The sequence below is a fragment of the Monodelphis domestica genome, chromosome 6, assembly GCF_027887165.1.
Source record: "Monodelphis domestica isolate mMonDom1 chromosome 6, mMonDom1.pri, whole genome shotgun sequence".
Lineage (NCBI taxonomy): Eukaryota > Metazoa > Chordata > Mammalia > Didelphimorphia > Didelphidae > Monodelphis > Monodelphis domestica.
Window position 1 is genome coordinate 278,165,124 of NC_077232.1, and position 15,762 is coordinate 278,180,885.

The 15,762-nt window shown below is 41.1% G+C and overlaps 1 protein-coding gene across 12 annotated transcripts in view; it reads right to left on the reverse strand.

Moving 5' to 3' along the window:
* SEC31A (SEC31 homolog A, COPII coat complex component) overlaps positions 1–15,762 on the reverse strand; it is an 88,220-nt gene that overhangs the window by 25,930 nt on the left and 46,528 nt on the right. For all 12 annotated transcript variants that reach the window (XM_001362499.4, XM_056803272.1, XM_003341377.3 and 9 more), the window contains exons 17-20: positions 15,372–15,498; positions 13,073–13,218; positions 10,986–11,159; positions 7,597–7,773 (exon numbers count right to left, since the gene is read on the reverse strand). In XM_001362499.4, coding sequence (XP_001362536.2) covers positions 7,597–7,773; positions 10,986–11,159; positions 13,073–13,218; positions 15,372–15,498 — 624 coding nt within the window. The remainder of the gene's footprint in view (positions 1–7,596; positions 7,774–10,985; positions 11,160–13,072; positions 13,219–15,371; positions 15,499–15,762) is intronic.

A 15,762-nucleotide genomic window follows, 5' to 3' on the forward strand; every position in this document is an offset into this window, starting at 1 on the left:
GATTCCATGACAAAAGGGTTAAACTAGGTTATGTAAGAATCTATTTTAACTTCCTTGCTCCTTTTCTCTTCCTTTTGTCTAGTATGATCCACAGGTTTTCATTTTAGATATACTGAATTTGAGAAGGCTATAGAATATATAGGTGGAAATGTCTAGCAAACTTGTCTGAAAATGAGATAGTAGTATTTTTATAAAAAGTTAGCAACAGTGTCACTAAAAATGACACCTTTTTGGTAAGACTGCATGGCAGTTGAAATGCCACTCAATTTTTAGATTATATCCATAATGAGATTTGCCATTTCTTTTTTAGTATACATGATTCTGAGCCATGAGTAAATCAAAATTCTCTACCAGCAAGAAAAAATTTTGTTAGAAAGAAAATGATAACTATTTTGCAACTGGTAGGATCTTAAAAATGTACATTTCTACAAGGATAACAGCAGTGACAAGTTGTGACAGATGTGGTACAGTGGGCTTGCAAGCAGGAAGAGGAGTCCATCACAAGTTGTGTGAGTCTGAGCAAGAATTAATCTATGTCTGCTTCAGTTCCCTCCCAGGGCTGTCATGAGAATAAAATGAGATAATACTTGTAATGTACTTTACAAACCATCTATGTAAATGATAGTTATTATTATTATTGTTATCATCATCATCACCATCATTCAAGAATGAAGTCAGTAATTCGGTTAAAAAGATGCTCTAATAACAATGGTTATTCCATGCTGCCAAAGCCACAACAGACATCATTTAGGAGATGAATTTGAGACGCCCATATCTACCATGCAATCCAAAGAACCAGATGATACCTTCTTTTTTTTTCATTAAAAAAAAAAAACAAAACAGAGAATTTCAGAGTTGTAAGCAGGTGACCTAGCTTAATCCCATCACCAAATTATAATTACAGATTTAGAGCTGAAAAGCACCTTAGAAGTCATTAAGTTCAAAGTCTTCATTTTCTACAAGAGGAAACTGAGGCTCAGTCAAATTAAGTGACTTAGCTGGAATCATGAAGTTAAAGCTAAAGCAGAATTTGAAGTTACTTCTTCCTCCCTCCAAAACTGGTGCTCTAGCCATTTCACCTATGGTACCTTTCCAATATAGGAATCTCCTCTACAATCACCCTGACAAAAGGTCATTCAGACTTTTAAAAACTGAGATGTGTTTTACATGATTAAACATGTAAAATCTATATCTGATTTCTTGTCATTCCAGCAGGGATTTTTGAGGAAAGGGACAGGACTCAATACTCAAAATTCTTTTTAAAAATGTTTGACACTGTAGTGTTTTTATACAGAATTGGGGGAAAAAATTAAATTAATAAATAAAACCTGAGATGACTTATTTAGACAAGTTAAGGTACAAGTATGAGGATGATACAAATCTTCAAAATGTAATCAACATTATTAGTTACACTTCATCATAAAGCTTTTGTTAATTAAAAAGTTCATCAGTTTCTGATGATCAATATATTTATAGAGACAATTAGTAACATTGTTTTGATGCAATAATTAAGCTGATTTCTCTTGGATAAACTGACTCACACTTCGATAAAGATATAACTGAACACTGTAAGTCACATTATAAAATGAGAATTTTTAAGTTCTTTACTTTGTTTCTGAAGGACAGCTAAAACAAGAGGACCTGGAATTAGTCAAACAAATATTCCCCTTTCCCTCTGTGGCCTCCAATCTGCCCTCTATCAAATCCATCCTCCATATAGACACCAGAGTAATCTTTCTACCCTCTGCTCTGACCACACTCTGCTCCTAGTCAATAAACTCCCTGGCTTCCTGCTACTTCCAAGATCGAATAGCCACTCATCTGCCTGACATTCAAAGCTCTTTACAGCAGGGAAGGCTTCTCATCTTCTTCCCAAGCCTGAGTGGGGCTGGGGGCTTCTGTAGAGGTGTAGGTGTTCTGATCTCCTCACCATTTCTCACATTCGATGGCCTACTGACACTCAAGATTCCTATACCAGCTCAGTCACTTGACAGATCTATTTACCCATAGCCCTTAGTTTCTCTCATGTCAGGCTCCTTATTTCTAAAACAGATGTTAACGATACTTGTTATATCCACCTTATAGAACTCTCTTGAAGAGAAAATGAGAAATTCTCAGATAATAAGACATCAGAACAGAAAGAATAATCACAATTATCCAATCCAACATCCTCATTTAACAGATGAGCTGCAAATCAGAATCCAGAGGGCAGCTGGGTAGCTCAGTGAATTGAGAGCCAGGCCTAGAGATGGGAAGTCCTAGCTTCAAATCTGGCCCAGCAGTGTGACCCTGAGCAAGTCACTTGACCCCATTGCCTAGCCCTTACCATTCTTTTGCCTTGGAGCCAATACACAATATTGACTCCAAGACAGAAGGTAAGGGTTTAAAAAAAAAAATCATAATCCAAATTTTCTGGGCAGAGTCCAGTTTCTTTTCACTAGAATTCAATTCAATAAGCTTTTATTAAGCATGTGCTATGCACCAGACAGTGTGCTAAGTACTGAGACTACAAAAAGGATGCAGGATGAAGAGTCAGCTCTGTCCTCTTCTCTCAAGTCCCCATATCCTGATCCTATCAAAGGCCTTTCCATTCCAATCCCCCGACGCCTCAGATATCCCCATTTCTGCTGTCTTTGTTTGTATTCACATCCCACTAAACAAAGCAATAGAAAATCTGGAGACTGTGCACTGTATCCACTACCAGTTTTCACTAGATTACCTCAATGGGGCCCTCATGGTAGCAAGACAATCCTGGTATCTCCCAAATGATTCTGACTCATCAGAGTGGCTTTTCTGAGCTTTCCCTAGGGCTGAGATGGCTCCATAACTCCCTCTCCCAACTGCTCTCTCAGTTGAGAACCTTACTTTACCCTTCACAGAAAGTAATTAATTCTCAGAGCTCCGTCTCATCCCCTCCTCATCTCACATCACTCACACTGCCCCTTCAACTCTGACTGATGTGAAGAGTGGGTCTTTCTCTTTGCCAAGGCACAACACAATTACACAAGTTCTTGCACCATCCTATCCCATCTTCTCCAGGATATCCATCGTCCCTATTCTTCCACTTATTTTCAATATCTCTCCCAGACCTATAAACGTGTCCCTGGCTCCTTCATCCTCACTTGACCCATCCATCCCCATTATCTCTTTTCCCCTGACATATGAGAAAGTTACCTACAATAAGTTTCCTCTCTCTCTCGCTCCTCCCTCCCTCCTTCTATTCCTATTCCTTCTCCTCCCACTCTTGCTGCACTCTGACTTGGTCAACCTAAACTTCTGCTCCTTCCAAAGTTAACGATGATCTCTTAATCACCATTCAGATGGACTTTTCTCATTCTTCATCCTCTTTGACTTCTCTGCTTCTTCTCTGTCGAGGACTCCAAGTCCTATTTTTGAGTCTGTGGCCTTTAAAACCCTTCTTAACTGGTTCCCTTCACCTCAGTCTTCTTACATCATACTGCACTTCCACAGTGACTCTGGTCTCCTGATTTGAATGTGACACGTGTCTCCCGACTCCAGGCATCTTTGATGGCTGTCCTGCATGCCTGAACTCTCCCTTCTCATCTCTCCCTCTTAGCTTTGTTCAAGTCACAACTGAGATTCAACATTCTTCGAAAAGTCTTTCTAATGTCTCTTTAACCTGTTCATTTTAGCACCTCCCTCCCTCTGAGAACCTCTTCTATTTATCCTGTATACAGCTTGTTTGCCCAAAGCTCTGCACAGGCTGCCTCTCTCATTTATATTGGGAGCTCCAGTGCTTATTAAATGCTAGTGACACCGTGATTGACCTACCATCAAAAAGTTCACATCCTACTTGAGGAAACAGGTACAAAGATGGACAAATATTTGTGTAGTAATTAAAAAAAAAAAACCTAAGTAATTTCAAGGGGATGGGGACAGAACAACAATGGGAGAATCAAGAAAGACCTTTTAATGGAGGAGGCACATTGACTGAGTTTGAAGAAGGGTGGAGAGGTTTCCAAACAGCTGTTGAGGATGGAGAACATTCTAGGGACAGCCTTGACAAAGGTGAAAGAAACATAACATTATGTGTGAGTAACTGCTTAGTAGACCAGTGTAGGTAGTGTATAGAAAGAGTGAAATGAAGTAATGGAAATGAGACTTTAAAGGTAAGCTGGAGCCAGAATGGGAAGATGCCAGAGAAGTTGAATGCCAGAAGAATTTATAAAGTGTCATGTTGCATAAAAGGAACAATCAGAGGGGCAGGTGGGTTGCTCAGTGGATTGAGAGCTAGGCCTAGAGATGGGAGGCCCTAGGTTCAAACCTGGCCTCAGACACTTCCCAGCTGTGTGACTCTGGGCAAGTCACTTAACTCCCATTGCCTAGCCTTTACCACTCTTCTGCCTTGGAGCCAATACACAGTATTGATTCCAAGACAGAAGGAAAGGGTTTTAGGGGGGAAAGAAAGGAACAATAAGAGGTCAGTTTGGTGGCAATGTAGACTATCTGTGAGCATCAGTGTGCAATGAGTATGGAAAGGGTTGGCCAGGGCCAGGCTCTAAAGCTACCAATGGCATACAGAGAGTTCCCTGTGGGCATGCAGCCACTCCCCCCCCAGAGTTTGTCACTAGAAAGGAAGAGGGACTCAGGCAGAGCTGCTCCCCTCCCCATCTCCACCATGCCTAATGACATTTTTTTACTTCATCCACCACGCCACCCAGCAGCCCAATGGGAGCTCTTTCTCCCTCCCCTGTGTGTGTGTGTGTGGGGGGGGGGTTGGGGAGGGAGAAAGGAAGGCATCCTTGGCACTTGGGGGGTAGGGAGGGTGAATGGCCCATGGTCTGGGGGGAAGGGGGCAGGTGGGCATGGCACTCCTCTAAAAGGTTTGCCATCACTGCTATAGAGGTTTTAAAAGCTTTTGTTATGCCTCCCACTCTCTTTTTCTTCAATGTTCTCTTCTCCCCTGACTTCAGTGAGAATGCTTTTCCCTGGTCCTCCTTCCTTCTCAGGCCTGTGCAGGGTTCTCTTCCTCCTCCTCCTGGCAGGCCCCCAGGCTCTGTTCTCAGGCCTCTGCTCTTCTGTTTTAAACTTCTGTTTTTTTCCTTTAATGATCTCCTCAGCTCCCATGGGTACAATAATCATATCCACTCAGATGAACCGCAGACCCACATACTCAGCCCTAATCTATTTCCTACCCAGTACCATATTACCAAATATTTCTGGACACTTTCAAGCACCTCATTATCTCAAATGCAATATGTTCTGAATAGAACTCTTATTTTTATCCCAAATCCAAAACCAGACCTCTGTATACTCCAGGTGTGCATATAAGAGAAAAACTTGAAACTTCCTTCTCTTTCAACATTCAATTGTCTATTCTTGTTGATTCTGCCTCCACAATGTTTTTCACTTTCATTATCTTTCTCTTCACTCAGGAAAGCTATAATCTAATCTAGGTCTTTATCTTCTCTGACCCTGATTATGGCCAATAGTCTCCCAATTAATTTTCCTGTCTCCAACTTCTTAACTCTTTGATCCAATCTCCAACTGATATTCTCAATCTGATTTCCTATTGCTCCCATCACACAGTTTTTGCTCCAGGCTGTTCACCATACACAATGTCCCATCTCCTTCCCTGTGCACAAGTGGTTGCCCATAGCTGGAATGCACTCTCTCCTAGCAGAATTTCTGGCTTTAAAGCCACCTGCTACCAGATACCTGCTACTGGTATTCACCATTACCTTACCAACTAAAATATGGGAGCTTGAGGGAAAGAACTGTTTAATTTTTGCCTTGGTGGTCACAGCATCTATAGAGCATAGTACTTGCACACAGTCAGCATTTCATGAATTTTGCTGAAATGTATCAAATCTATGACCTCCTAGAGGTGGAAACTCCCTCCAAAACTGCAGACTACAATCAATCTAGGTTGTCATCCTAGGAAACTCTTGTCCACATCTTTCCATTATCATGCCCAGATGGTCAACTCTTTGTTCTGGAGTCCCTTCTCTAGACTACCATGACACTGCATGGAGACCAATGGGACATGAAGGTCATCGTCCATTACCTTTCCCTCTTTTCATGTGAACAGCCCACCTTTTAGAGTCTTGTGCCTCTCTGAAGACACCCTCTAATTATCCCATTGCTTCAGTCTGTTGATAACATATAACATCCTACCCACACCCACCAGGTGCCTCTACATTTTTCTTCTGCTCCTATATAACTTTAGTTCATCAGACTATATGATTCAGTCACAGGATATTGGTGGCCCTTACTTCTAGGAAAAGATTTCAGTACTACCCAATATCTCCAAGTTAATGACACTCATTTCTTCCTTCTGTTAAATGTTCAGCTCAGTTAATGTACCTGTCTACAAAAAAGTCTGACTTTTAGGAATTCACCTGGAAAAAGCCAAGTGAATTAAGCATGTCTATTGTTTAGACTAGGATGGGCAGTTGGAAGTACTTTTTTGAATGATTACAGATCGCATTTTTTTGGTGCTTTCCCTAATGCTTAAGCATGCTCTCTCCCATCCTAAAACAAACAAACGAAAAAAACCACACCAAAAATCCTTCTCCTGACTCTCTTTTCTCCCTTCCATAACCATCCACACTTAATATTTCCTAACTCACTTCTTCATCCCTTGAAATATGGCTTCTAGTCCTTTTAGCTGACTGAAGTTGCAGCCTCCAAAGTTATCAAACCTACTAGTGTTTTTTCCATCTTCTGATATTGTTGACCATATCCTCTTCTCCAATACTTGTTCTTCCAACATTTGTGATAACCTTAGCTCTTTCTCTATCTATGCTTGGGAGAAGCTCTCTTAATAATCTCTTAGAGGCCTCAGCTCCCTGCAAGGCTCAGCTAAATGCCACAACCTTTAGGAAGTATTGTATAGTCTCTTTGTCTTCATATTACCTTGCATTTATTTGTAGTTTACATGTTGTATCCTCCAATAAGCTATTTAAGCTCCTTGAAGGAAAGGATTATTATTTTCAGCACCAAGTCAATCGATAACCACTCAAATTAACCACCAAAATGCTACTCTTCATTTTCCAGCTTCTTGAGATGACAATAATGCAATAATGTTGGTAAGTACTCTGTAACCTATCTTCACTGAACATAAAACATACAAGCTTAGGTATTAATAATTTAGAGCAGAGGTTCTTAAACTTTTCTGAGTCATGGACCCCTTTGGCAATCAAATGAAATCTATGGAGCCCTTCTCAGAATATGTGTGTGTGTGTGTTTTAATATACCATTGAAAAAAATGAAAAATTTCAGAGGTAAGTGAAAATTATAAAATTTTTTCCCATCCCAGACTTCTAATATCAATCCAAATACCAAATCCCAGGTTAAGATTCCCTGACTTAGAGGAAAATTAAGTATGGAAAAAATGAGGAAAGACCACAGAAGTAATTCAAAAGGTACTTTTAACCTAAAAAATCTATGCAACTTAAGTAAATTGAAGAACTGTTTTCAGAACAAATATTACAAATATCATTTATAAGGCTTTATAAGCAAATTTACAAAAATGTTCAACATTTCACCTTCTTCTATTCAGTCTAAGGGATAATGAGAAGCAGAAGAGAAGTCAGAGACAGAGAGTCCTTCCTATGGCCTGTAATTACTTACATGGGGATAATATTGCTGGGCTGGTGCTCGTGGCACTTGGGTCTGACCCACAGCAGGTCCAGGTCCTCCCTTGGACATGTGTTGTCTGTCATAGAGAGCCCGGGAGGTGGCTTCCTGCTCCGGCATAGATTCACCTTGGGCCCTGCGCAATCTGTCACGAAGTTGCACAATATTTGGCTAGAAACAAACAAGGAAACAAAACCAAGAGTGAGCGGTCTGTTATCTTCAACATGTAGCTGACCACTCTCCCTAACAACACAGTTTACATAGAGTCTGGAGATTCACATAACCATCCTGCTTTCAGGTTCAAGAGAAACTATTCTTCAAAAGGAAGAGTCAGAAAAAAAGACTGAAGAGACTAGAAATTAAGGTTTCCAGGCTAAGTTATAGAAACCTAGTCTTAGGTCACCAGACCTTTCAGTGTACATATGATGCTTCTGAACAGTTCCAAATATTTTCCTCAGATTAAGTTATGGCAGGGTTTATAAGAAATAAAGCTATAGAGAAAAGGCTTCTGACTCAAATCCACATGACTCCTTCAGCTACTGATGAAACTTAGAGCAAGTCATGTGAAAGACAAATGTTTACCAGCAGGGTATCTTCATCCTTCCATCAATGAAGTCCTTCCTCTAATGCCTGGGACTTCTGCTAAGAACCTGGGTGTGTGCCCTGTGACCAAGCCAAACTGGTTGTCTCTCTATCCTTACCTGTGATGCTGGAGTTCTCAATTTTACACTTCGGCATGGGCCATCCCTCAGGCCTTCCTCCAGGACACACAACCCAGTTGCACATTATAGGAAGTCATTCTGCTAGGCTGTTCCTTCCTATTTACTTTGTATTTAATTCAGTAGTTATCTCTACAAGGACATACATGTGCCCTGCTCTCTGCTCCTTCAGAATGGCAGCTCCCTGAGAGCTGAGACCATTCCATTCTCTGTATTTCTACAAATCCTAGCCCAAGTTTGGCCCCAATGAATTCAGCAGGTACTTTATCAATGATTGCTAACTGATAATTCCATCCCACTGGTATAGTCCCAGGATGCACACATACAACCAAGAAAATATGGTCAGTAAGATTAGTCTTCACTTAGTGGAATGAGTTCATTTTCTCCAGAATTTACCACCTACAAGCAGGTTTAAATCTATGGCTGGTAGCACTGCTGGGTTTATACCCCAAAGAGATAATAAGGAAAAAGCCATGTACAAGAATATTCATAGCTGCGCTCTTTGTGGTGGCAAAAAATTGGAAAATGAGGAGATGCCCTTCAGTTGGGGAATGGCTAAACAAATTGTGGTATATGTTGGTGATGGAATACTATTATGCTCAAAGGAATAATGAACTGGAGGAATTCCATGTGAACTGGAATGACATCCAGGAATTGATGCAGAGTGAGAGGAGCAGAACCAGGAGAACATTGTACACAGAGACTGATACACTGTGGTACAATCGAATGTAATGGACTTCTCCATTAGTGGCGGTGTAATGTCCCTGAACAACTTGCAGGGATCTATGAAAAAGAACACTATCCACATGCAGAGGAAAAACTGTGGGAGTAGAAACACAGAAGAAAAACAACTGCTTGCATTATTTGATAAAAACTGCTGGGAAAACTGGAAGACAGTATGAGAGAGATTAGGTTTGGATCAACACCTCACACCCTACACCAAGATAAATTCAGAATGGGTGAATGACTTGAGCATAAAGAAGGAAACTATAAGTAAATTAGGTGAACACAGAATAGTATACCTGTTGGACCTTTGGGAAGGGAAAGATTTTAAAACCAAGCAAGACTTAGAAAGAGGCACAAAATGTAAAATAAATAATTTTGACTACATCAAATTAAAAAGTTTTTGTACAAACAAAACCAATGTAACTAAAATCAGAAGGGTAGCAACAAATTGGGAAACAATCTTCATAAAAACCTCTGACAAAGGTTTAATTACTCAAATTTACAAAGAGCTACATCAATTGTACAAAAAATCAAGCCATTCACCAATTGATAAATGGGCAAGGGACATGAACAGGCAGTTCTCAGCCAAAGAAATCAAAACTATTAATAAGCACATGAAAAAGTGTTCTACATCTCTTATAATCAGAGAGATGAAAATCAAAACAACTCTGAGGTATCACCTCACACCTAGCAGATTGGCTAACATAACAGCTATGGAAAGTAATGAATGCTGGAGGGGATGTGGCAAAGTAGGGACACTAATTCATTGCTGGTGGAGTTGTGAATTAATCCAACCATTCTGGAGGGCACTTTGGAACTATGCCCAAAGGGCGATAAAAGACTGTCTGCCCTTTGATCCAGCCATAGCACTACTGGGCTTGTACCCCAAAGAGATAATAAGGAAAAAGACTTGTACAAGAATATTCATAGCTGTGCTCTTTGTGGTGGCCAAAAATTGGAAAATGAGGGGATGTCCTTCAATTGGGGAATGGATGAACCAATTGTGGCATATGTTGGTGATGGAATACTATTGTGCTCAAAGGAATAATAAAGTGGAGGAATTCCATGGAGACTGGAACAACCTCCAGAAAGTGATGCAGAGTGAAAGGAGCAGAACCAGGAGAACATTGTAAACAGAGACTGATACACTCTGGTACAATAGAAGGTAATGGACTTCTCCATTAGTGGCAATGCAGTGTCCCTGAACAATCTGCAGGGATCTAAAAAACACTATCCACAAGCAGAAGATAAAACTGTGGGAGTAAAAATACCGATGAAAAGCAACTGCTTGACTACAGGGGTGGAGGGAATATGACTGAGGAGAGACTCTAAATGAACACTCTAATGCAAATACCAACAACATGGAAATGGGTTTGAATCAAGAACACATGTGATACCCAGTGGAATTGCGCGTCGGCTGTGGGAGAGGTGATGGGAGGGGGGGAGGGAAGAAAAGAAAATGATCTTTGTTTCCAATGAATAATGTTTGGAAATGACCAAATAAAAATTTAAAAAAAGGAAAAAAGAAAAAGGAAAAAAAGAAAAAAGAAAACAACTGCTTGATCACATGGGTCAAGGGGGATATGATTGGGGATATAGACACTAAATGAACATCCTAGTGCAAACATCAACAACATGGAAATGGGTTTTGATCAAAGACACATGTAAAACCCAGTGGAATTGTGCGTAGGCTATGGGAAGGGGTAGGGAAAAGGAAGGAAAGAATATTATTCTTGAAACCAAGGAATAATGTTCTAAATTGACTAATTAAATAAAATATCCCCCCCCCAAATAAATAAATAAAACCTCTTGGCAAGAGGAACCTACCACCTCTAAAAAATAAAATAAAAATGAAAATAAATCTATGGCTGCGTCTCATCTGTAAAAATTAATCATTCACTGAAAGGAAAAGTAGGAAAAACAGTCTAATCCACTTACCTGACTAGTGTTGGCAGGGAGGAAAGCCAGAGCTGCAGCAATACTGCCTTGAGCTGCCAACAGACTGGCATATTGACTCATCTTTTCAGCCAAAAGTGCCCCAATAGCATTGGTGTCTGTCGCTTGGGTGACCTGCACAGCCTTTCGAAGGATGACAACCTTCTCAATCAAATCCTGAAGGAAAGAGAATGAAGAGACAAAAGACAGGAAAGGATTGATGTATTTACTAAAAATTAAAGCTAAAAGGTGGTGACACTCAATGCACTGAAAATCAAAAGGGCTCTTATTCCAAAGCCTAGTAACGCCCACTGATACAATCTATTTTAACAGGAGTAAAGTCTAGCCAACCACACTCCCTGGGCTTCTGATTCTGCCTCACTCTATACTTGGACTGATAAAATATACTGATATCCACCAGTGGCACCAAAACAGACACTCAAGGCTGAAGAAGGTGCAGGGGGAGGTTATGGGAAGGAAAATGAAGTCATAGAGTGACGGTCAAAAGGAAAAGCCAGCAGAGCTTGAGTGGTGGAAGACATTAGATCAGTGATGGTGAACCCTATGGCACAGGTGCCAAAGATGACACACATAGTGCTCTCTGTGGGCATGTGGCACGTGGGCATGTGGCACCCTCCTGCCCAAGAGTTCCTTACTAGAAAGGCAGAGGGACTCTGGCAGAGCTGCTCTCCTCCCCTTCTCCCCTATGCCTGACAACATTTTTCACATCCCCCACCCCTCTGCCCAGAAGCCCAATGGGAGCACATAGGCAGTAAAGTGAGTGGCTCACAGACAGCAGAGCTGGGGCTTTATAGCAATGATGATAAACCTTTTAGGGATGGAGTGCTGGGCCCCTTTCTCACTCCACTGAGTAGTATGCCTACACCATAAAGAAACCAAGTGCTGTGCCCCTCTTCCCCATCACATGCATGTTACACCCTGCCCCACCTTATCCGAAACAGGGGAGGAAGAGCTCCCATTGGGCTGCTGGGTGAAGTGGGGAATGTCCTCAGCAAGTGTAGAGAGGGAGAGGGGTGTGATCCACACTCTCCACTCCCCTCTAGTTCTGCCACTTGTGAGCCACCTATGTACTCCCATTGGGTTCCTGGGCAGAGGGGTGGGGAATGTGGAAAAAAATGCCATCATCAGGCACAGTGGAGAGGGAGAGGGAGCAGTTCCACCCAAGTCCCTCTGCCTTTCAAGTAACGAAGTTAGAAGGTGGAGAGTGGGGAGGAAGGAAGGTGGCAGAGTGTCCACAGAGAGTGCTCTGTGTGTCATCTTTGGCACCCATTCCATAGGTTCGCCATGGTGTAGAGGGTGAGATAAGGGTGTGGCCTGCCACTCCATCTCTATAAGGTCCTCCATCACTGCACTGGATTAACATTTCCATGTTGGATAATCCATGCACTGGATTAAGTTTTCCATGTTGCCATTCATGACAAAAAAAAAGTGTCTCAGTTGCAAAGACTTTGTGAATACAGACCACGCACAAATTTGGCAATCTAAAATTGAACCATAATTGCTTTCTTCTGTATATGTTGACACAAAACTCCTAATCAATAATTGTATTTCATTTTCAGCAGATGAGTCTCTTATATGACTCCACCTAGAAATGAAATCCCACAGAGAAAAACAAAGTTCAAACTAAAATATCACAGGAAAGGACTTTACTTATCAAGTGCTTGTGAAAAAATGTCTTTAAAAAGAGAAAGGGGGCAGCTGGAACCAGTATTGGTTCCAAGACAGAAGGTAAGGGTTTTTGAAACAAATAAATAAATGAATAAAGTAAATAAAAAGAGAAAGAAAAACTTTTCATCAAAATAGCTAAGCTCACACACACCATGAATGAACAATATTAACACTTTTTTTACTTCATTTATTTATTTTTAAACCTTTACCTTCCCTCTCAGAATCAATTCAAAGTTTTGGTTCCAAGGTGGAAGACAGTAAGGGCTAGCAATGGGGATTGAGTGGCTGGTCCAGAGTCACACAGCCAGGAAGTGTTGAGGCTGAATCTGAACCTAGGACCTCCTGTCTTCAGGGCTGACTATCCACTGAACCACCTAGTTGTCCCTTAAGCAAACACTAACCTGAAGTGATAAGGGACTGCTTCCATCTTGTGCTTTAGTCCAACATGCAACCAGTTTCTCTATGTTGCCAGCACAAATATAACAGAGACAGGCCTGAGTCTGCAGAAGACTATCACCTTCCTTCTCTAGCCTGGTGCCCAGGAGATCTGAGGAGAAAAAGAAGAGGCAAAATGAGACATAAGTAGCTGAACTATAATAACATTTTTGTGAGTTGAAGGAAGATGCTCAGTATATGCAGAGCCCTGGTCTCAGAAGTCAGGAAGACCTAAGGACAAATTCCATCTGAGGAACTTACTAACTGTATCAAGATGGGCAACTTACTTAACCCATAGCCTCAGTTTTTTCATCCATCAAATGGGGATAACATTGAATATCTCACAGGGTTGTTGTGAGGATCAAATATAATAGCACATATCAAGTGCTTTGCAATCCTTCAAAAAGTGCTATAAAAATGTTAGCTATTATCATCATCATCATCATCATCATCAAAGAAGAATCTTTATAACTCATGAATAACAGGGGAAAATAAACACCCCAGATAGATAACAAACCAAGTACAATAAAAAAGTTCACATGACATTTGGTTGCAACCATTATAAATTCCCTTTGAATTTGTAGTTTTCCTTTACCAAGATTTTTAAGCACAGATTCAACATCCATTCAATAGTAATTAAGCACTTGCTATAGTACAGCCAGGCAACTAGAGGAGCTCTAATTAAGACCCTGTCCCTGCTCTCACAGAACTTTCATTCCAGTAGGGCAGCTGAGACCACTAGTAAAAAAAGAATATGACAGTACTTGATGATATTTTCATGGTGCTTCAAAACCTATGAGACTGGTAAGAGAGATATTTTGCTAATGAGGAAGAGGTTCCAAGAGGCTCCATGATCTCCCTCTGGTCACCCAGATGTGTATTTAGTGGTGGAGCCTGAATCATCAAATCTAGGTCTCTTCTTACAGAGCTCAGCACCATTTCCACATCACCTCATCCTTAGCATATGCCATGTAGAAAGGGACTATTCTCTATGCACAAATGAAAGGGAGGAGACAAGAGTTTGGGGAGAGAATGACCATTCTTATAGGAGGAACCTAGAGAGGTGTCACATAGAAAGCAGGGCCACCTGACCTGGGCCTCAAAGGAGAGAGAGGATTTTTATAAGGGTTAAGTTAAAGTTCTGTTTTGGAGCATAACAGAGTCACAGAGGACATAAGGAATAGCATAACAGAATCACAAAGGCTACAATGCAGAAAGCAGAAGCAAAGTGCCCAGGCTGGTGAGAAGCTGATGAGGAGAATGAAAGCCAGAAAGCTGATCATCTGCAAAGAGAAGAAAGCCTACCCTCCTTCAGACCCAGCAGATCCAAGCAATCCACAGTAGAGGTACTCAGCTTTAGGATATCAATTGTACAAGTAGAAGATGATGATGACTGTAGAAGCTCTACAAAAACTCATGTGGAGAAAGATCTATGGGTTTCCCAAGATCAGTGTGAGTCAACAGGGTGCATGAGGAGCCAAAATAGATTCTGGGAACTCAGAAGACAGGAGTCTTAACTGAAGGCCATCCTACAACAGGAAAATGAGACTTATACTGGGGTCCCAGGAACAGGACAAGGAATGATTATTTGGTGGCAGTATAAAGGCAGATTTTCCAAACAATGAGAGCTGTCCAGCTGTGAACAGACCCCTTGTCTGTTAGCTATTATGCCCTTTACCATGGAAAAGCTTTTAGTAGGTGCAAGATAAGGGAGATGCAACTGAACCAGGTGAAACTGCTTTCTACTCTGAAATTTATTATACTGCTGGAACCAGAGCTGTGTGTGAACATACCAATGTGGAAGTCATCAGTAGTGTCAATACTATTCTACATCTGTTAAACATCTAGGCAAAGCACTGAAGGAACTGCTAAGGGTGGTCAGGAAGCAGACACAGCTTTGAAAGGAGAGATTCCTCTCTCTAGAAGCCAGCTACAGGGCTAATGGGGCCAGAAGAGCTAGAGATTGAAAGTTTATGGAAGAAGGTAGAATTAAGTCTCAGGAGATGAAGATACATGTAGTCAGCCTTGGCAGAGAGGATGGCTATCTCTTCTGCTAAGACCTAACCAAAGGAAGAGAAGATGGCTGAGGATAGAGGAGAGGAAAGAGAAGATCCAAATAGCAGAAGAGAAAACTGAGGATGGCATATTACAATATATTATATGTATAACAACATAATTCTATGATGTGTGTATCATAACATAGTTACATATAATATAGAGTAACACAGACACTTAATAAAGCTCAGGAAATCGTCATTTTCTTACCACAAAGAGCTGAAAATTCATCTGGCCTAGCGTAAGTCAACACAGCAGCTAAAGCTTCTCTCCAGTTCTTAAGGTCGCAGGACTGAACAATCTCTTTCCAATTTTTCATCACCACTGCTGTAATCAGCTTGGAAAGAGAGAGTAAAGAGAAAAGTAAATGCCTCCTAAGTGTCCATTTCCTCAAGAATTAATGCTTTGGAAAAACATGTGATCATTCAATCAATCAGTCAAGGTTCAGTAAGGGCCACCCCTGTGCCTGGAACTGGGGAGACAAGTGAAAAGAAAGAAACAGTCCCTACCCATCTGGAGCTCCTACTCTAATGGAGAAGATAAGCACATATGAAACACACATAAAAGACAAATTCATACTGAGCAGTCAAATGGGAGGCAG